Source organism: Esox lucius, chromosome 4 (assembly GCF_011004845.1).
Source record: "Esox lucius isolate fEsoLuc1 chromosome 4, fEsoLuc1.pri, whole genome shotgun sequence".
NCBI lineage: Eukaryota > Metazoa > Chordata > Actinopteri > Esociformes > Esocidae > Esox > Esox lucius.
In genome coordinates, this window is record NC_047572.1 from 21,226,971 (window position 1) to 21,248,947 (window position 21,977).

Sequence of the window (21,977 nt, forward strand, 5' to 3'; positions counted from 1 at the left end):
AACACCATTACACACCACAAGACATTAGAACTCACCACAAAATGCCAGATCACTCCACCACACCATAAAGGACCACAACACACCACGACACCAGATTACACAATGACTCCAGAACATACCACACGACTCCAGAACATACCACACGACTCCAGAACATACCACACGACTCCAGAACATACCACACGACTCCAGAACATACCACACGACTCCAGAACATACCGCAACATTAGAACACACTCGGACACCACAACACACCACAAGTCATCAGATCACACCACGACACCAGAACACACACCATGACACCAGAACACACCACGAAACCAGGACATACCACAAGACATCAGATCACGCCACAAAGCACACAAAGACAAGCACTTGCACACAAACGTGGAGGATGGTCTCTGTCCAAGGATTCTGACTGGGAAGATGGGGGAATTCTCGGGGCATTAACTCAGACCTGCCTGCATGGTGTAAATCTTCCCTTGATTATTCACACGTTGACCATGACTCCGCACATATCAACAACTCCGCCTGGGTTCATTGTGGGCCTTCATCAGGGGAGGTAGAGGGCAGTAGGGAGTGATTTAGCAGAGGGCTAGCTGATAAGTGCCGGCCATCGGGAAATGAGTAATGGGGATTGTAGCGCGGTGATGATGTGTCATAGAGGCATCCCTCACACTGCGTTTGGCGCTCAAGGACAGCACTGCTGATTGCATCTGCAGTGGGCCGTGTAAGGCACATGGCTGAGCTTTTGGAAACGGCGTAGAGGTAGGGTTATAGGTTGTAGTGAGGTTGCTGGGGGTTTGGGGTCAGGGCCATTATCTGAGCTGAAATCTGATACGTCGTCCAACCGCTTATGCGACCTTGATCTGCCAGGGCAGTCCTGGACATATACATCCAATTGATATGCAGGTTAGCGTGTCAAAAAACCCTGAAGCGCGGTAATACCAGACCAGAGGGATGGACGTAGGAGTGGATATTGGTATGGGAGACTGTGCGTGAGGGCATTATGATGGTACACTGCGGGATGGGGGGGCAGATCCAGATACAGCTGTCCGTCCTGTCACTGTCAGAGAGGCGGACCTTGACAGTGATTGATCAGACAAGCTGCAAAAGAAGACACTGCATCTGCTCTGACCTCACCGCTCCTTCCCCTTGGATTTATTACATCCGAGGCACACACATGCTCCTGTCCTGGTTTTACAAGTGAGTATAAAAAAATCCCCCTAAGGATAGCAAAACAAGGAAGATGTGACCTTGTGGGGACATTTAGCTGGTCCCAGTGAGGAAAACCTCTATTTTAGGGTTAGTTGTTAGGTTCAGGGTCGATGTTACAATCAGGGCTAAGCTTTGGATTAGGTTGAAGTTTAGAGGTTGGGGACTTTGAATGGGAATGGTTTTTGGGGGGTCCTCACAATGATGGATATGTGAGATATGTAGAGGGAAAACGTGCACCTAGAAAACAGTTAGAGCCTGTTCAGACTGCTTCAAGTGTCCTGGCAGCAGTTTCATTTGAATAACATTAACACAATGTATACACTATTTTCTATTCACACTAGCTCTTTAAAGCGAAAACACAGCTTTTTCGCCTGACCTCTGACCTGGAAGTAATCTCACTTACAACGTTGTTTATCTGAAAATGAACATGGCGCTGTCTGTCGAAACAAGTGCTCTTGCTGGTGATCGTTTTGGTGCCAGTGTGAGATGTTTGTAGTTGCTTCCCAAAACCTTGTTTTCTTTTTATTCTTGTTTGTGGAAATGGAAGGACTTATGGAACCAAAATTCCCACATCACTGCTTATTCCACTCCAATACACAATGAGCAAGACGTCGTCTTTAGACCTCAAAATCCGTATTTCCCAATTTACCTCGTAAGGTGACATGCGACAAGTTAGTAAAGACACTCTTAGTCTAACACTTTACCATCTCCACATGGCAGTTCTAGGAATTCATCCCTGTAGTGCTGTCAGGATTTGCATCAGCTTGGACTTTGTCTGTTTTTTACTAGAACTCTGTGAGACCACTGATTGTAGAACAAAGTCCCCATCTGATAAAAATGAACAAAACATAAATTGAAAGCTAGAATTCCTCTGCACTGAGTGAAAGCGGTGGCTTCAAAACGTCAGACTTCAGACCTCCCCCTCCCTGAAAATACACAATATGCGATGCCATCCCTGGACGACTGTCCTTGCAGGGACCTTCTTGCTCCATTGGTTGCCCAATATCAAACTTTCCTGATCTGTGCTAAAGGTTGCCAGAATTTTGAGGAAGAGGCCAGGGCCTCCTTGTTCCAGTTCCTTTCTATAAATTACGGATCCTTCCCACTGGGTGAGTTACAGCTGTGAGACAGCTGAAGTAATGGAGATTACCACTGGCTTAAGGAGCGGCCTGCTGCAGAACAGCGAAGCTGTAAAATGGCTCTGAGGAGCAGAGTGGAATGCTGCCTGCTTCAGGGTCTCGAAAAAAGCACTTCGTCAAATGAATTGAATCAATATCCAAATGATAACTGCCTGAAACCTCTGTAGGGCTGGAGGTGTATAACGTGTCACCCCGCTGAATGGTTTAAGCCATGAAGAATAATGACCAATCATCAGCAACACACTTTAACATATTACTGCCACCGCCGTCACAATGAATTGGCTTTTTACATGTTTTAGATGTTAAGTGGAATTAAGTCCCCCTCTTTAGTGATGCCTGGGCTCTCATCATTATCGCCTGGTGGCTGGTGAAGGCCAATGACACATTTCAAAGGGCGTCACGATCATTAAAGGAGACAGGAGGAGACTACAGAGTGCGGTAGTGGGGGCGTCTGTATTACAACAGGGACTAGGACTAGAGCCTGTTTCAACCCTGCTGCACGTTAGTAGCCTGTAAAGGTGCCATGTAAGGAGACGCAAATGTGAATCTGGGCCAGGCAAGTGTAATAAGCCTTAGGGGACCAGGACCACTTTCTTTGCATTTCAATGAGCTCCCTCTGGAGGGCGCCTACCTCTGCCCAGCCTTAATGTAGGAGAAGACTGCGCCAAGACTGCGCCACACTCAGCGCCATGCGACTCCCTCGGCCATAGTGTCCTGAGCGCATCGCCGGGGGTGGGTCGGTGAGCTGTGACGTCAGCGAGGCCTTCGGGGGGGTTTTCAGACAGGCCGAAGGGGAGGGGTGTGGCCCTCCGTGGGGGACTTAACACTGCATTGGTTGCTTAGCACCTCGCCCTGTGCTAATGGCAGCCAGAGGTGGTGTTCCAGAGGCAGGGCAGCAACATGGAAACAAACACTGAGGAGGAGAGTGGGAACGAGGCCGACACAGAGGAGCACTTGTGAAAGCACCAAGCGTGATGCAGTTTGCAATGCTGCTGGGCTCTGAGAGAGACATAGAGAGTAGCAGCTTTCTAAAGGAGTGGAGAAAAATGTTTTGCTTAGGGACCACGTGTCTTTCTCTACCTCTGTCTGTTTCTGGCTCACTCTCACGTTCGCCTGTTTGTGCCTGCATTATCCCCTCTTTTTTTTTTTACTTCCTCGCTTGCCTCTTCACACTCTCTCGGCCTTTAAGTCCTCAATGCAGTCACGTGTGTGTGAGTGTAAGTGTGTGTGTGTTTGTGCTTGCAGATGGGTCGGCTAAGGACAGCAGCGTCTGCTATGCTTCTTTTACTCTGCTGCCGAAATGAAAGAAGCTGTACAGACAACAGTGAAATACATAAAGTCAGACGTGGGGTGTCTAACCCAGTCACTGTTGCCTGACCACAACCACCTCCTCCATACAGACAATCGGACAAAGCTCATTCCACTAATGAAAGTATGGAGTCAATGGAGATAGATGGTGGTGAACTGCCAGCAGACGGACACTTTCTGCTGGGGGTGGGGGGGTGGGGGGGGGTGAGGCTGTACTATCTATTATCAACCTCCTTCACTAGCCATTGCTTCAGCACTGAGATCCCAAACTCTCCCTGCTAGACAGCTTTGTCTCCATAAACAGGTTGATAGTACTGAAATTAAGTTACATATAATCTCTTTTAAACTACGCAGGTTTATTGTTACAGTATTTGTTTCCTAGCAGTGTTTTGTTTTAGACATCCCTGGGCTAGGATTGATTTCAGCAAGCTTCAGAGACGTTTCATCAGAGGAACAATGGGTCAAGTGGCAGTTTAACTAGTCTAGCAGTCTAGTCCAGTTTATCCGCAGCTGAGGGTGTGTCTGACAGAACACATAAGTGACGCTACGTTTGCCTCTTGACAACCTGCTTAGTAAGTTCCGGCTTAACAATAAATTCTAATTTAACTATAATAGTTATATTGTAACACGGCCTTTGGAATGCCCCCCCCCCCCCCCCCCCTTTGAAGTGAGCTCTGAGAGAAATGCACCTTGCTTCCTTGTGTATTTTCACTTTGCTTATCATCAACTAGGCCTGTGACAAATGATTATGAGGAAGGTTCAGGATAAAGGGTGACTTTATATTGGTTTTCACTTACTGTGATGAATTTGTTATTTGTTGTGTTCTCTCTATTTCAAGGCCTAAGACCAAATCTATTCAGCGAACATTGCGCCTTGTAAAGCATAACACTGATCAACTAACATGTGACTCCAACTTTATTATTATTTAATTGGAATGGCAAAAATCCCAACTATTTCTTGAAACCTCTGTGAATGTAACCAATATCACAATGGATATTGATAATGAAATAGAGTCCAGTTATAGATTGTGTAAAACATGGATAAAAGTGCAAAGAGGACCTCCTCAACACAGAAACAAAACTTAAAACAAATTCATGTTTGTGTATTTCCCTTTATGAAAGCCAAGGTATATAATGGATGCCTTATTTGAGGCTTGGCCACCTACTGTACATTTTAATGGCATTCATATTTTAGAGTATTTTAAAGTCTACACTCCAAAATAGCGATCTTAAGGATACTAAGGAACATCATGTTTTTGGAACTGATTCATTTTATTTTTGGATATGCAGGTTGACCTTCATGTGGAATTGCCCTGATGTGTTATCTTAAGCTCTCTCTCTCTCTCTCTCTCTCTCTCTCTCTCACACACTGCTGTAAATGTATTTGCAAGGTTCTTTGAGCTTTGTCTTGGTCTTCATTCTAGATGGATGTAGCTATAGACACTTCATAGTTCAGTGAAAATTGCCTAATGTGGACAAGCTCATGTGAGAGGAATGCAGATAATACACGGTAGCTTTGCTGAGCTAAATCTACTGAGTTCACCAGAGATAGGGGATCCTGTCCAATTTAGAAATCAGTTTGGCCAAGGTGAGCCTGTGTACTGTGTAGAATATGACATAACAGTTAGCTGTCCCTCTGGAAGCTGACTCCTGTTTCTCAGACACTCATATGTACTATCTGGATGTAGTGTGCTGTCTGGAAAAGTATCTATTAAACTCTGTTCATTTAATTTCGATTACTACTTTGACTAAATGATTAAGCGGACCACAAAAATCAGCATTGAATGTGTGTTTTATAAAATATTTTCTTCAACTTGCACAATGCTCTCTTTAAACCAACCATCTTTATCATGCTGTAATATTGTGCTCCACCTTCCAATCCAACCACTATTCCTATACCACTTCACCTCCCGTCCACCACCTTTATACAGCTCCACCTCCTCCAAACTGTCTCCTCTGTTCCTACACTGCACCACCTCCTCTACACCCTCCACCGCCACCACACTATTCCTATACTGCTCCCCTGCTGCTCATCTCCCTCAGCAGATCTAAATCATTTATAGAGCCTGGCCAAAAGGAGCAGGAGAGTGTGTTCATATAATACAACCAAACCCGGCTTCAGGTTGCTGGAGGCGGGGGGTGGTGGGGCATTGTGGTGTGGATGGAAAGGTTAGGAGGGATCCCAGGACATCTCTAGTTGTCATCTCTTCGGGTTCTTCTGGCTGGTGGTGAGGGGAGGGTGCTGGTGTGGGGGGAGGGTGGGCTCTGGTTCCGTTCATCTGCGCACGGATCTGAATATTTAGCGCCTCTAAGACCTGTTGGAGAGGCAAGGTGCTGAGAGCCACATCACAAGGGGGGCTGACTGGTTGTCCTCCAACCATCACCTCAGCTGAAGGGGAAAGCAGAACCAGACTTGGACATGATTCAGATGACTTCAACTAATCAGTTATTAAGCTACTATCTTCCTGGGAATAATTTGTCTAAATTGTAGTATTTTGTTAATTGCTTCTGAAATGTAGCACTTAAGGAAAATAATATCACATGAATGAGAATGAGCCCAGAAAGGCACTGGAGTATGAAAGAGAAGTATTTGTCTTAGTACCAGTCATCACCATTGGAAGGAAATGCAATTAATTTGGTTGGATGACACAAAACTTTGAAATGGCATGGTTGAGATCACATACAACATCTTATCAGATTGGACACTTTCCCTCCCAAAGGTCATTTATGAAACAAATGTGAGAGTCACAGGAACTCCCTTCAGGAGGGCATCCAACTGGTCTCTAATAGGCATACAGATAGTTAATGGTTGCATGGATTAGTCTACTGACCAATCAGAAATGATCCTATTCCTAAACCCTTGAGAGCAGGCTAATGCCAGACAACCAGAACAGGGGCTCCCATCCAATGCTCAGCTTACCTGGGGGATGTATTTCTGTGCTGTACGTTTCAAATCAGACAGGTCTCCTGCTGTTTAGAAGGAATGGAATGTGTACATGTATTAGAGATTGCAGGGAGGGCGTGATTAGTCCTTAAACCTCCACCAATGCGTAAATTAACCTCCTGGATGGAATGAGTGATTTCACCCCTAAGAAACCTGGTCACCAAAGTGGTATAGTCAGTTCTCCATTCCTGCCGACTAACCCCCTGCCTGGACGGTTTGCAGTCCCTGACCTTCTGTCCCCTGTCTTAGGGTTGTGTTCAGTGCAAATAAGATGGTGCAACGTACTTGACATGACAGGCCGCTCTACCATAGACGTGGGGGGGAAGCTGAAGTGGAAAATAAATCTTGCCCTGCAGTAATTACCCCTAATGACCTTAACTGTTGGGCTTATCCTGGAAGATTCATTAGGGGCCAAAAACAGGTTGTCTGTGCCTTATAACCTCTTTGGAGTTGAGCGCTAGGCTAAATCATAGCAATGACTACCCTAGCCTTTGATTTAACTGGATTCGGTTAGCGCAGCACCGTCCGGCCTACCCACCCCGCCCCCCCGCCCCCCCCCCACAGACCAACGGCTCTTCGTGCCTTAAATAATACATTCCTGTCCGTATTTCACCATGTTATTTCAGACCCAAATCACTATTCAAAAAGGAGAAAGTGTTCAAGAGCCGTAGTAAGCATCCCCAGCAGAGGAGGCCGGTTGGTGTTGCGGTGCACCAGAAGTACCTTCAGCCAAGACAGGAGGACCTACCACGGTACTACTGGATATCAGCCCCCTAATGGCTGTTGCAGGAAGGCTGGCAGATGGTAAAGCCGTCTGTTCAAATATTAGGTATTCTGGATGAGTCACCCCCAACTTCCAAAGCTAACCGAGCCAGGAATCCCTATGCAGCCGCGTCCTATAACCTCTCACCTACCCAGCGCGTCTTCCTCCGGGTCTGTATGGAACAACACTGACTCATAGAAGTACCTCATGTTGAGTGTACTGGTTCATGTTGCAGAGTGTAGGCATTGCCATGCAGTCTTAGATGAACTGGGAGGGCTGTGTTCAGAGTAGGTCTTTTTTTAAAGGACTAAACTTAAATACTGTTACTGTTTCTCTGTGACTGTATGTGAAATTATAATTTGTAGTGGGAGGCTTGTTCTTCTAGTACTGTGTAAGAGCAGATACTCTTCAAACATCTGCCAGGGGGAAGGTACTTTCAGACCATGAGTTTTTATACACTCATGGCAGCCAACCTGTTTGAAACAGCTGGCAACAGGACTGTGACCTTTGTTAAAGTTATGGTGACAGCTTCTACACTGCCAAACATTTATCTATGATCGTTGTGATTCCCTTTGGCATTTAACGCCAGAGAGCATTTTTGGTCATGGGAGTGATTTATCACAAGTGTCTTGGTGTTCATCTATTTAAGAAATGGGGTCAGTTAATATCACAACTTCGTCTGAATGTTGGGATGTTTTATTCTGAGGTTCTCTGTCAACTCCCAGCCTTGGTGAAAGCCAATCTGTTTTTTAGGGGGGCCTTCCTATGCTTTGACAGGGAAGTGGTGAATGAATTTTTGCTGAAATTATTGCTGAAAGCTAACAGACCGGATTTGAACATTATTGTGGATGCTTAGAATTTCAGCAATCTTTCTATAATTTATTAATGGTTTAAAGCCAAGGTAAATGTTATTTACAGGGAACATGATTTCATGGGTCACCCATCTTATTGGTAAAATTTGATATTATACTCTAGGCCTACTGGTAGCCAAATTTCAATGTCTTAAATGAAAAGGTCTTTGGATAATGCTACACTAATTTTAGGAAATCTCCTGACAAGTTAGAAGGTTGTAACTGACGGCTGTTGGGGGCGACATTATATTAGTGTTTCTAAGGCCAGATGGTCTGCTTGAAGTAGACTGGTGACCGCCAACGGAGTGTGTGAGACTTCAACAGCTGTGTCTCAGCACTGTCCTTTCAACCTTTGTATTTCCACGGCAAATGTCAGTGCGGCGCTTCACTCAATTCTTGGGTTTCAAAACAAACCCCCTTCTTTCTCACAGGGCAGGCTCCCCAAAATAGAGGGGCAGATATTTACTACCTCAATTTCTTGGCCACTGTCAGATGGTATACAAGGAAATCTAAGAAGGATATTTATGACAGTGTCCAAGACACGCTGTACAACTTTTGGTTTTCATGCCAAATCTACCACCAAGTCTTCCTCCAACCCTTATGCAATTCCATCCTTCCCCTAATCTACTGGATCTCCTACCCACAATGCACTGCCTCGAATGACTGCATTTTGGAATCACTGGTCAGCTGAAGCCCTTTATTTCATTGGTTAGTACATTTTCCCTGGGGACAGCCAGAAAGGAAGAGAGAGCAAGTTCTCTGCTGCAGAAACTATTTCCATATTTAGACTAAGATATCTGCAGCAGGCCAGGGTTGCTATGGGACAGTCCAGAGGACAAGGATGTTCCCTCCTGCCGTCCTGTTTAAGCTAAACACAGAGTACAGCCCAGTCGAAAAAGCCTGGTTTGTATGCCTTGAATGCTGCACCATTACGTGATGGTGTTGCTGTGAAACAAATGCCTCACCTCTATATTTAGGTGGATAGGCGTTACCATGGGTAGTACTCCCCATGCACTGGTCTTTTTGCCCTGACTGCTGTGTTACTCAGCCTGGAAAAGGACAGGCAGGTGCTGGGTAACTGTGTCCCCTGCAGGTGAGGGGTTTTACTGGCCTCTAGTGCTGGTGCAGGACCTGTGACCCATCCTAATGATTAACCATGGGCCAGGCTGCCCTGTAACCTGTGCAGACTATAGGGCCAGGCCACTGCACAAGGCTGCTTACAAGTTTGAAGTGGCCTTTATCTCTCAACCTGAATGGCTCAGTCTGAACCTTTTGGACCGGCCGAGGCTCTGGGGTCTGTCTTTGTGCTGCTGCAGTACAGTTCTGGCCGTCTCCTCGTCTCCTCGTCTCCTCCCATCCATTAGTGGAGTCGTGACCAAGGAATAAAAGAGGGAGGGAGGGGGGGAGGGAGTGAGCGAGCCGGCGGAGGTTGTTTTGGAGCTGCTGCCCGAACACCTCTCTTTCAGCAGCCTGAGACACGGCTCTCAGTCCAAGGACATAGCAGCCTGGGCGCTCCCATTGCCCTGCACTATAATTTCCCTCGTGGTTCATCAGTGGAATGGTCACCTAAGTCTGCTTATACCTCTAAAAGTGGCCATGTGGTTCAGACCAGACTGGGAAGTTTAGCTGGGGGGGGGGCATTTGATTTGATTTCAGACCAAGCGGTCTTCACTGATCATCTCTAAGGCAGACGTTGACTGCTGCATGTGAATTAGACTGGGCTGGACTCCTGCCAGGTTTCTCCCTCAGTCGTGATATGTCTGCTCCGCAATCACCCACCTATGAGGTGAACAGGCGCCCTGCCTGCTTCCTGTCTGATGCCACCCTCCCTCACACACTGGCTTCTACCTCGTTTCTCTCCCTGTTTGCTATGCAGCAATATGATAATCTAGTTAAAGGCAGGGACCTGCTACCTGCTCAACCTGGGCGTCAATGATGAAGCCGCCTAATGAAACTAGTATGCCGCTGACACATTGTATACTTTGTCATCATAATTGAATGGCCGCTTTGCCCATAAATCAAGTTTAGACTAGATATATGTGTGATGAAGGATGTAGCCAGGTCGTTTAGATTCTTACTGTGATAAGAACCCTTGTGGCACAATATCTGCCTGGGTACAGTGAGCGCTGGGCCGGCTTTGTTCATTGAAACCATCCCCTCTTTAGGTAATACTAGCACTCCTGTACGTTTGTGGTAACGGAATGCTTCATGCCTTGGTTTTTTTCTCTTCCAGGTCAAAGTATCACTGTATTGCATTGTGCTGTGTGAGCTTGTGTAAAGAACAGAGCATGTGACACGGTATGGCTGCCCAGGAACTTACGGTAGGGATTGTAACTGGAGAAGAGTATGCCTCCCTGTTTCCCCGCAATGGGATATGGCTTCGGAAGCTGTCGGAAGCTCAGAGGTGCTGAGTAATTCACTGGATCTCTTGCTGATCTTTCATCTCTTCCAACGTTTGAATCGCTCTCTCGTCTCTCTGTACCTCATGTTTCTCTCTCGTGAGTGTGCCTGTCGTGTCTCTCTTATCTCTCCCAACGCCAGTTATCCTCCCGATGATGTAACTCAGTAAATGCATGATACAGCATATGCATATTCTGCGAAACCTCCCTTGGGACCTTCAGAAGAAGTTTTTTAGAGTTCGACTGGCCTTCTGCCAGTTAAACGATTAGATAAAGTTCATATTAGTTTGGTAGGCATTCTGTTAGAGAAAGGGTGTCTGGGTTGTTTTGCATCAAGTCACATCTGACCATTCATACAGCAAGGAGTCAACATCTAACGGTTATGTGGTAACACAAAAAGGTCCAAATGCCACTTTTCTTCAAATTCTAGTTATTGCAAATTCAACACATTCTTTATTTTAGGATGAATATTCCATAGATTGCGTTGCATATTGATTTATTGGAGTTCCAGTATTAATGTAGCTGTACCCAAGCAAATAATGAAAATTATTAGAGATGACAATGAAAGTGTCTTTAGTGTTTCTTGAAGTTTGTAAGGCATAGCTTAGTTTGTATTCAAAATATGCAGAAGAAAATGATTGATGTATTTCTTTACTTTTTTACATTTTCCAACAGTGTACCATGCACAACTTCTACCTTTTTAGATCAGCTTGTGGCTGTCCTAGAGAAATACTCTTCTGCATATAGAAAATATTTTGTATAATGTTTTAGTTGCAGTAGCAATATTCTAGTTCGAAGTATTAGTTTTCAATCTGGGGATAAAAACGAGGACACATTTTGGGTGATAATTGCCTCTCATTGCTAACACATTCTCAGCCCTCCTGTTTTCCTAAAACCCCCTGGTTGCTCGGGTCTCCATCTCATTACCCTGCTGGACGGACAGCCTGGTCCCAGGCTGGCGCTCCAGACAGCCCCGACAGCACTTGACAAAACACTGCTCCTCTTATTGGATGTGAATGGGAGTCCCTTTAGGAGATGAGAGCAATCCAAAGTTAATATCAGGATGGGACGAACCATCTCTCTCCTCTCGCATCCCTCTTGCAGGTTTTGTTAGAGCTTGTCAATCTTCTTTTGACCACATCTGCGCTGTTTCGTGAATGTGGATGCAGTGGCTGTTTGGCTGTGTTTGAACCCGGGTACGTGAGCAGTAGATGACAGAAGGGCAGGCGAGGGGAAGACACGGATTATACGTCGTCCTGTTGCATCTCATCATTGTCCGGTGAAAAGCTGAATGATGAAGACAATTGATCACAAGGACGGAAGCTATTAGTGTTTTCCAATTAACTACCATACAAATGTGGAATTTCAGAATCTATTATGAACGCATTTCGTAGACTCATTAACATTTCTGACAGTACTGAGTCAGAATAAAACTGTGTAACATAATCCTGACAGACAGCTATGATGTTGTCATTTCACAGCATATACAACATGCCCTTATGTTATGTTTGTGAAGAAATGTTAGCCTTTCATCTAATTTAGTTGCTCATGGTGGCCTCGCTTACTTTGCCTTTGGATAATTGATTATGAGATATTAAATGTTCTCCCCAGTGTTACTGAATACCTCTCTTACAGTATCACATTACTTTCCAGGAGGACCCCAGGCTCCAAGTTTCACTTCACCAAATTAGCCATTGCAGCTATGTTTTGCTCTGTATCCTCAAACATCTTCTTATTGGAATTGGCGGAGTGTCTGCACCGCTAGTATCTCTCTCTGCAGTGGTCGGCCTTTGTGCCTTTTGTACCGGCAGTATAATTAATCAGGAAGTATCAGTGTCGTCAGAGAGAGGACCAGGGAGGACTCAAGGGTCAGCGTAGCGGTGTACCTACTGGAATCCCAGGAGTCTAAACGGGTTTAAGCTGCCGTATTGTAGTGGGTGTGGGATCAGGGCAACTCTAAACCAGAAGCTCTTTTGTTTCTACAGTTATGATGTAAGAACCAACGTTGTCAGCCATCAGGGTGTAGTCAATATTGAGATTTATAGGCTGTAATATTTCCGCTGTCTGAAGCCTAATTACTTTACAAACACTGTTGGAAATAAACAAATGCGTGTCCAGTCATCACGAACCAACTGTTTAGACTGATGACTGGAGACCTCTTAACCTCTCGGGATCTCATGCCCTGCCTTTACTGATAAAGCCCTTCACTATTCTCTCCAATCCTGTTAAGGACTTGCAAACAGGGCCTTAAGGGTCCTAGATTATCAATTGATGTCAGTTAAAAATAATGAGACCAAAATAATTGCTGTCCCGCCTCAGATGACGTGTGAGACAGGATGGTCTTAGCAGCCAGAGGTGTCAGGGTGTAGGCAGGAGGAAGTGTCTGGGTGTAGGCAGGATGAGGTGTCTGGGTGTAGGCAGGATGAGGTGTCTGGGTGTAGGCAGGATGAGGTGTCTGGGTGTAGGCAGGATGAAGTGTCTGGGTGTAGGCAGGAGGAAGTGTCAGGGTGTAGGCAGGATGAAGTGTCTGGGTGTAGGCAGGATGAAGTGTCTGGGTGTAGGCAGGATGAGGTGTCTGGGTGTAGGCAGGATGAGGTGTCTGGGTGTAGGCAGGATGAGGTGTCTGGGTGTAGGCAGGATGAGGTGTCTGGGTGTAGGCAGGATGAGGTGTCTGGGTGTAGGCAGGATGAAGTGTCTGGGTGTAGGCAGGAGGAAGTGTCAGGGTGTAGGCAGGATGAAGTGTCTGGGTGTAGGCAGGATGAAGTGTCTGGGTGTAGGCAGGATGAGGTGTCTGGGTGTAGGCAGGAGGAAGTGTCTGGGTGTAGGCAGGATGAAGTGTCTGGGTGTAGGCAGGATGAAGTGTCTGGGTGTAGGCAGGATGAGGTGTCTGGGTGTAGGCAGGATGAGGTGTCTGGGTGTAGGCAGGATGAGGTGTCTGGGTGTAGGCAGGATGAGGTGTCTGGGTGTAGGCAGGATGAGGTGTCTGGGTGTAGGCAGGATGAAGTGTCTGGGTGTAGGCAGGATGAGGTGTCTGGGTGTAGGCAGGATGAGGTGTCTGGGTGTAGGCAGGATGAGGTGTCTGGGTGTAGGCAGGATGAGGTGTCTGGGTGTAGGCAGGATGAAGTGTCAGGAGGAAGTGTCAGGATGAAGTGCTTGAATGGGTTCATTGGTTCATAGTGTCGCTCCATTTCACCCTCCCGTTCTGTCTGGCGAGGCCCCACACAAGGTGACTTGAACATTACCTGCAGTCAAAAGCGTGGCTGTTTGAGTTGTACGCCGTCCATTTATCGATCATGATGCTGTTGGAGAGAACAGAATAGGCACTGATTTACAGGTGATTCATTACGGGTGTTGAATCTAGCCTGTAAGACAACCGATCCCTGGAGACAGCTTTATTACTAGATCCACCATAGTCACGTTGCTACTTCCACCAGTCTTAAACTTACAACCTTTCTCCATCTGATCCTAACCCTGAATGAATTGGCACAATATCACAGCCTTTTTTCTAAGCGCTGAATCCGCTTTCTAATTAGATCCAATTACCGTCCCGCCCAGGTGAAGGCAGATTGTGTGCCTGAGAGTCCGATGCTCCTCTCCATCCCTCCTCCATCTAAGCACCGCCTCTTCCCCAGCCTTCGATCTGACCCTGCGAATGTCCTTGACTCCCTCTGGATACGGGCCTCCCCCGGGAACGTTCAGATTTAGGCTGACCGCTAATCTGACAACAATTAAGAGGGATTAAAAAGGGGTGTGGTGGCTGTACTGTTTGGTGACTGCTGAGGGCGTTCAAGGAACACAACATTCCCACAATAACTTCTCTAGGTCAGAATTAATGTGGGGTTGTCTTAGAACCTGGCTTTGATCGTCATCTAGTCCTTCCCACCCGCGGGTGGGTAAAGCACCCTGTTTAGATTTCGAGAGGTGATGGGCAGTTGGCCGTTAGACAAAATTAAGAAATGCTCAGCTCAACAGTTTTTTGTAAACATATTGTCTTTCGGTGCCTGGTTCAGAAGGTATATATTGTATAAAGGAAACACCTAAATGCTCTGTCTTGGGTAGAGGACAAGTTATTCAACTGTTACTGGTGCTGTTGAATGACTGGGATCAATTCACAAGAGTAAGAAGAAGCCAAAAGGTGCCCTACAGTTTAAAATGTGCAGTAGTTCTAATGCATTTTAAATTTCAACCACTACTAGATAATTAACAGGGTTAACTACATTTCTAATGTAATAGTTCCCGGTTCTGCATTGTAACAACAAAACACACAGAACAATGGATGGTTTGGAGTTGAGCCACAATGGATCTCTTTAAATCCTGATAGGCCAACTGTAAGTGCCGACTGTATTATTTCGCAAGATGCACTCAGATTCTCGTGTTGCCGAGCCAGGTCAATAAAACACATGAGATGGCCAAACATGCATTTTCCCAAAACAGTAGGTCTTTTTTATTAGCTTCTTTAAACAGAAGCTCAATAAGATGACTGTCTAATTCCACCAGTGGTCCTGCTACTTCCTGGGAGATAAAAGGTGCACTGAAAGTGAGCCAATGTCTGATGGGAGCAAGAGGGGCACTTAGACACCCAATTGTTTGCCAATAAGGGCACTGTATCCAGTCTGTCCTACATCTCAATGAAGTACCGTGCTGCCCACTCAACCTGTGTAGAATATTTGTATCAATGGTAATCAAACAATGGCAGTGGTGGGAACAATCAGTAATCAAGTGCATAGTCCATGGCTGTCTACAGTATCTGCAGTTAGACTGGAGGTCCTTTCCTTCAGAGGGGCTTCCCACTAGGGACAAAATAACTCTTACTCAAAGGTCACAACTTGGGAAAATATTGCAAATTTTAGGTTCATTCATCGACACAATGTCTGATAAATAGTCAGAAATGCAATCTCTGGTCAGTAATCTGTCACTTCATTTCTGGTCAGTAGTCAGTCACTTAATCTCTGGTCAGTTGTCAGTTATTTCATCTCTGGACTGTAGTCAGTTATTTCATTTCTGGTCAGTAGTCTGTCACTTAATCTCCGGTCAGTAGTCAGTTATTTAATTTCTGGACAGTTGTCAGTGTTCAGCTGTTTCAAGGTACTGCTCACATTCAAGGGGTAAACCATCATTACACGCGTTGACCTTTGACCTCACAGGTGAACTGAACTATGGCTCACTAGGATGCTCAGGGAAGATTCTTATGGGCATTGCGTATTGTTCCCTGCGGATTTGTTTAATGAAGACACACAATGTACAGTTCCAGAATATGAATGCCATGTCTGCAGATATCCGTTTCTGTCTGTAGGTCATTCTGTCTGTCTAGCTGTCTGTGTGTCTGCTTCCTGGTGAGGAGAGACAGAATAGAGCTAGGCCCATCTGCATTTGGCCACGATGTAAACCCTGCCTGGGCCGTCACAAGCAGCTTGTGTAAGAGCCAGTCATAAGACTGAGGATAACAGCTATATATAACATACCTTAGATAGCAAGGGACTTTCAGGGAACAGGGCACCCAGATAAGAGCCTATTAGCTTGCAGTGGCTGGAGATGAATGGGCAACCTGCTAGCTTGTTAAATCACAGGCCTTGGAAGTTAGTGCTGAATCTCCCCTCGTCAGAAAATCCCAAAAGGAGGATAGTCGTGTCTTCTCTGTTTCTTTCTCTGTCTTTCTGTCCATCTCTCTGTCTCTCTCTATCTGTCTTTTTCATGCCCTGCCGATGGGCATGGTGGTATATAGCTAATCAAGGGGTTAAGTTCTTCTCTTTTCAAGACCTTCAAGAGCAGAGCTGTTGTCTATCTGTCAGAAGACCATTTTGGAGGCCACTGTAGTACCGCCGAGTATTCATTCATCAAGCGTTCCATATGGATCTCTGAGAGGTCACTGTGTTGGAACAGCAGCAGGAAACGTAGTCAATGCTCCCTGTCCTCACTAGCCTACAGGTTGACCTTCTATGGTTGTGCTTTGAGTGAGAGAGAGAAGGGGCGAGAGGCTGAGGAGGAGCAAGAGACAGGGGAGAAATAGACGGAGTGACGGAGAGAGACAGAGAAGGGGGAGAGAGAGACAGAGAAGGAGGGGGAGAGACCGAGAAGGGGGGGAGAGAGACAGAGCGAGCTGCGGTGACCCTGTGCCATGTGACTCGTCCCACTGACTTTGTAGCACCTGACTGCACTTGTGACGGTGAATTTTTATATAACAGAACACACTGTATAGGCGTTTAATTACTATAATTAGGGAGTTTTTCTGGGTGGTGGGGGTAAGGAGGAGGGGAACTACAGATTCTGTGGTTTTTGACTGAATGGGAAGGAAATACGTGCCTAATAAAACACATGGAAGTTGTCTTTCAGACGGCTCTTTATACTGGCCTCGAAGACCATCCTCCCTCTGCCTTTTCAAAAGGTCACCATGAATTCTGGACATTGTGTTTGCTGTCTGTTGAGGCTGCTGGCCGGATCTCCTAAAAGAAGTACTTAGTTGACATTCTCTACTGCTTTAACCCCCCCCCCCCCCCGTTGTCACCGGGAGCACTCTGCTGATGTCCTGCATCAGAGGTGGTGGTAGAACTGTCCCCCATAGCAGCTGGAAATGAGTGAGGGAACAATGGGTGAGGAGGAAGAGTGGGGAAGAACAAGAAGGAATGTGCTGGAAGAATGGGGCTGGACCACTTAGTACGGTACACTGAGGCAGTGTGAACGGCCATACTGCAGCCTGCTTTATTATTAGCATAATGGCACCTGGGGTTTCAGTCAGGGCTGTGCCCGTACTGTCTTCATGTCTGAAGGACTTGGAAGTGGTTGAAGCCACTTTAGAAAAACGGAAGTGTAGTTTATTCTGTCGGATGACTAATTTCCATTTTAGGTGAATGCAGAACAAGAGTATCTACTCACCGTTTGATAGCATGATTACTATTAATACACTCCTTTGAGTAACAAAAATCCACAGTCAGCAATGTATGGCTTTAGATGGTTCCTGCGTCGTGATTCACTCAGTGCTTTGGAACGTTCAGCCGGATAAATGCTACGTAGAACACATCCCTATCTGATGCGCAGAATACGGCACGATGCCCCGATTTATTTATGGCATTTGCCTCTGCAGGTTTCTACATCGTTTCGCTGGGTTTGGTTTTGGTGTTGAGTCCAATAGAATGGCGGGGGTTGTATTGGTGGGTTGAGTGTCAGCGGAAGACCCTTGAGTTGAGCGGCGCGGGTTGTAAGCCCCCCCCCCCGTCTCCGCCGTGAGCAGCGTGTGACGGGTCTGGATGACAGGGGCCAGAGTACCGCGGCGTGGTTCTGATAGGTGGTTCACTCCACCGCCCGTCTCCTGCTAAGCCAAGCGAGGCTGCGACGACCGTTCACCGCGAGGGCCCGACGTGCGTATCCATGTCACGCCCCTGGACATTCTGCTCAAGTGATAGCGGTTTGGTGCTTGTGCACACGTGCACGCGGGCGTGTGCTTGCGAACGAGGACGAGTGCGCTTGCGCGCGTGCATTTGTGTGTGTTCCCGGACGTTCTTCCTGTTGACCTTAAACCTTCAGAGCCCAAGGATGTTTTATTGATTGATATCCAGGCCATGGGGAGGGAGAGGGGGAGGTGGGGAAATGGGCAGAAAATACAAAGCCTGCCTGGAAATAAACAGCTAGTCGGACTTTGCAGAAATTGATTAGCCTGGCCTCTTATTTTCCTGAAAGGGGAGAGAGAGAGGGGGGATGGAAGGTTCTGCGCTAGGAAGATGGGATGAGTCAGAGACACGTGAGAGGGATGTGAGGGGAGTGCTGAAAGGCTCAAACACACCAGCTGCTAGAGTTAGACCTGCAGTTGGGATGGATGGATGGATGGACGGACGGGCGGGCGGGCGTGGGTCACGCCATCCACCCTGCCACCACAGATCCCTTGTGTTTCTGTGCCGTTGTTGTTGCGCAACTGCTACTCTACATCTGCAACCAGTGTCAGCTCATTACCCCCTTGTCTTTGATCCAACAAACATAGTGTATTATCACTTAATGGTACTGTGGGTTGTTGGCGTTACATCAAAGAGGACACAGCTTTCCTCTGATGAGGTTTGTGTACGTCTGTTGTTTGTGGCCGGTCTAAATCCTGCGAGTGGAATGTGTCTTTATTTTATTTTTATTTTTTAAACGAGGACAAAAGGATCTTAGACGGCTCATGTCATTGTCCATGGAAAGCGTTGTTGGAAGTGATTGGTGGTAGCTGGTCTGAACCCCCGGACCACTTTGGTGAAATTAGTGAAATTGGGTTGGTTATCGGATGTGGGCACGACGTGAAACCGAGCTGGGTGTATTTTGTGTTAGATCCTCATCAAAGATGCATCACTGAGGCACAGTATCTTGAGTCTGTGTTTTGGCTGGGGGCCTCCTGCAAACTGCCCCGTCAGGAACACCTTTTACACCTGTGTCCCCCCTTCTGGCATTGCCAACACACAGGTGGGGAAGACACAAGCGCATGCACACATTTTTTTTAAATGGGTTTATTTTTGCCCACAATGTATATGTACAAATGAAAAAGGACTTTAAACATATTCTTATGGTTATGAATGCACAGGGGTTTACAGATGACACCACCTTCTACACAGCGCGAGGAGGCCCATGTCCTCGCTAACTGCTTTGACTTACTGTAAGTAAGCCTGCCACCTGAAGGCCACACACTGTCAGGCCCCGTGGCTGTTCAGGCGGAACATGAGGGGCTCATACTTAAGAGGCTTGCTTGTAAAGGCTGGCACAGTCAAATCAGTCCACTTCTGTAAAACAAGCACTTTCCTGTAGCCTGCACCCCCCCACACACACACACACACACAAACACACACACACTACAACAACAACATCCTCGGTAGAACACATCATTGACGTCAATGTCTGGTGAGACTAGTCGTGAGACTAGTCGTGAGACTGGGCCTACTTGTCTCATGTCAGCGACTATCAGATTGATAAGTCAGATCCCCAGTCCATCGTCTCAGGTCCTTGTTAAAGAGAAGTGGATAAAACCAAAAATATTCTCCTCAACTCCAGCTCCCCTCTCCGCAGGCATCATTTCCTGTTGTCTCCCTCTCCCCATGAACTGTGCCCCCCCTCCCCCCTACCACTTTTACTACCAGAGGAGCGCCGGCATCACTGCTACGTAGCGGAGTATCAAGCTTTTACCAGAGCTCATTAGAACATGGTGGTCCCAGTCTGGTGACTGACCTGTCTGTCTTGTGTCTCATCACTCTGTCCATTAGTTATGATTAGCGTGTGCTGAGGGAGACTGTCTGTCTTTGCCTACTCTGCTGAAGCAGCCTGCTCACCTTGCAATTAATGTGAGTGGGATGACGAAGATGCTGTTAGGGGCCTGATGGCCTGTTTAACTTTTAGCTTTAAAATCAGTTGATATTTAAAATGAGACAGTGCCTTGAATGTACTGCATTGCTTAAAAACATAACTCTAACCTGACTCTCTCTTTATTTGCTTTCTTTCTCTCTCTCTATCTCTCTTTCTCTCTAGTATGGGGAGGAGGAGGTCTGCTCAGACCGCCTGGACGCTGACTTCTCTGACATTGACCTCTCTCAGCTGGACGCTAGTGACTTCGACTCAGTCAATTGCCTCAGTGAGCTCCACTGGTGCAACGACCAATCAGACGTCTCCTCTGCCTCCATCCATTACAGCACAGGAGACTCAGAGTTGTTTGAGGTGAGAAGCTTGATGTGTCCGCCCATGGTTCCACAAGGTTGTAGGTTCCAGTTCTGTAAGACTGCACAGATGATTCGGTAATCTGAAGAGGCTCCAGTCTGTGATAAACGTCAATGGCAGATTTCCCGTACCTATCGATCTGTCTAATGCACAGATTTCATCACACATGTTCATGAACATTCACTATGGTCATTGAAGAATGAGCCAGTCCCTGCCACTCAACACTGTTTGTCCCTGGTCTATTTTACTATCCAGATTATAATCCCTTGTTCAGATTGATTTTTGAGGGGTAGAGATGGATTGGGACAATCCCCTCCGGGCCTTGTTTTGGATGCCAGTGTGGAAGCCATTGATCTCCCAGCTTAGTTCATTTAACCTTCAGATGGGGTGGGCCGGTGGCGTGGAGTACAGTGGGCTGGGTAATATGAAACCTTGCTCATTTCCCGCAGGCTCTCTCCACTCCGCTGTCATTCCACCACCAGACTCAGTGCTCTTAGCAAGATGCCAGCAAACCTTTCTCTCTCCTGCTCGTCCCAGATAGAGGAGGAGGGAGATCTGTGTTGTAACTGTATTTATGCAAGCAACCCGTTCCTAATCTTTTGCCAGTAATTGGCCTTTTGAGCACTCAGATTATATATTTTTTTTACCAATAATTGGGCAGAAGATCAGAATAGGATGTCCTGTGTTAAAGCAGCCCAGTGGCATGTTGGTGGTGTTCTCCCCCGTGGCTCCTGCCCCGGGACAGGAGCACCATCTGTGTCATAACAAGCGGGCAGGCTGGTGTCTAATAAAGCCTTCTCTCTCTCCTGCCCCCTTCAGATAGAGGAGAATGCGGCGCTGCTGGCTGCTCTAACAGACAGCCTGGACGGCATGGTGGAGGACGTGGTGGGGGGGCTGTCTGTGTTTCCCTCGCTGGGGGAGGAGCCTGGGGAGGAGGAGGACCTCCCCTTCCCTTCAGGCTCCCTGAGTGGCGGCTCCCTGAGCCCAGAGACAGAAGACCCGTCTCTAGTAAGAACCCTTCCTCACTGTTTAAAGTGGATTTGGATGGGCCTCTGCTCTGACTGACCCACAGCATGGGTATGATAGGCAACAAAGGTCTGAATTTTTCTCATTTTGGGCTTTTCCATTCTATTTAGCAACCCGTACTTCTAATGAGAATGCTTTTTACAGGCGAGCAACCTGGCTGAACCACCACCATGGTCTTGTAAAGAAAACGAGTCTCTGGCCTCTTTCTGACCTCCCCTAACTCTCATTCATCCTTTTTTTTTTTGCATTTCCCCTGCATTCTTCTACTTCTGTCCCTCCTTGCCCTCTTAAAGGCGTGATCTGCTACTCTCATGCCCATGTCTGCCTCCTAGGTTCCAGCCCGGCCTCCTATAGCTTGAGCAGTTACACTGTGGAACCAACCCTGATGCAGAGTTCCCTGTGTCCCAGTCCGTCCCTCTCTACCATCATCCCGCCCCCCCTTTCCCCGCCCCCCCCTTTCCCCGTTCCCTGCTCCCCTGTTCACCCAGTCCTCTCCTCTTTTCACACTGTGCGATGCCTACACCCCTCGCCTCTCAGAACCACGCTTCCAGGAAAACAATGTTTTTCTTTTCAACACTTGTCCCTATCTACTCATGCTTGCTCATGGTTGCAACAGAAATGTGTTACTAGAGCATACATTAATTTGATTTCTTCATTGCATTAAGAA

General features: G+C 46.9%; 1 protein-coding gene and 1 long non-coding RNA gene across 3 annotated transcripts in view; one reads left to right on the forward strand and one right to left on the reverse strand.

The window, feature by feature from the left end:
- Positions 1–21,977, forward strand: part of ppargc1b (peroxisome proliferator-activated receptor gamma, coactivator 1 beta) — a 48,032-nt gene that overhangs the window by 15,250 nt on the left and 10,805 nt on the right. For both annotated transcript variants that reach the window (XM_010899590.4, XM_013133531.4), the window contains exons 2-3: positions 20,099–20,284; positions 21,104–21,292. In XM_010899590.4, coding sequence (XP_010897892.2) covers positions 20,099–20,284; positions 21,104–21,292 — 375 coding nt within the window. The remainder of the gene's footprint in view (positions 1–20,098; positions 20,285–21,103; positions 21,293–21,977) is intronic.
- LOC117594382 lies at positions 11,114–16,188 on the reverse strand. Its single transcript, XR_004575656.1, has 3 exons — positions 16,084–16,188; positions 13,864–13,920; positions 11,114–11,908 (listed from the first exon to the last, which is right to left on the reverse strand). It is a non-coding gene; the product is annotated as an uncharacterized LOC117594382 (long non-coding RNA).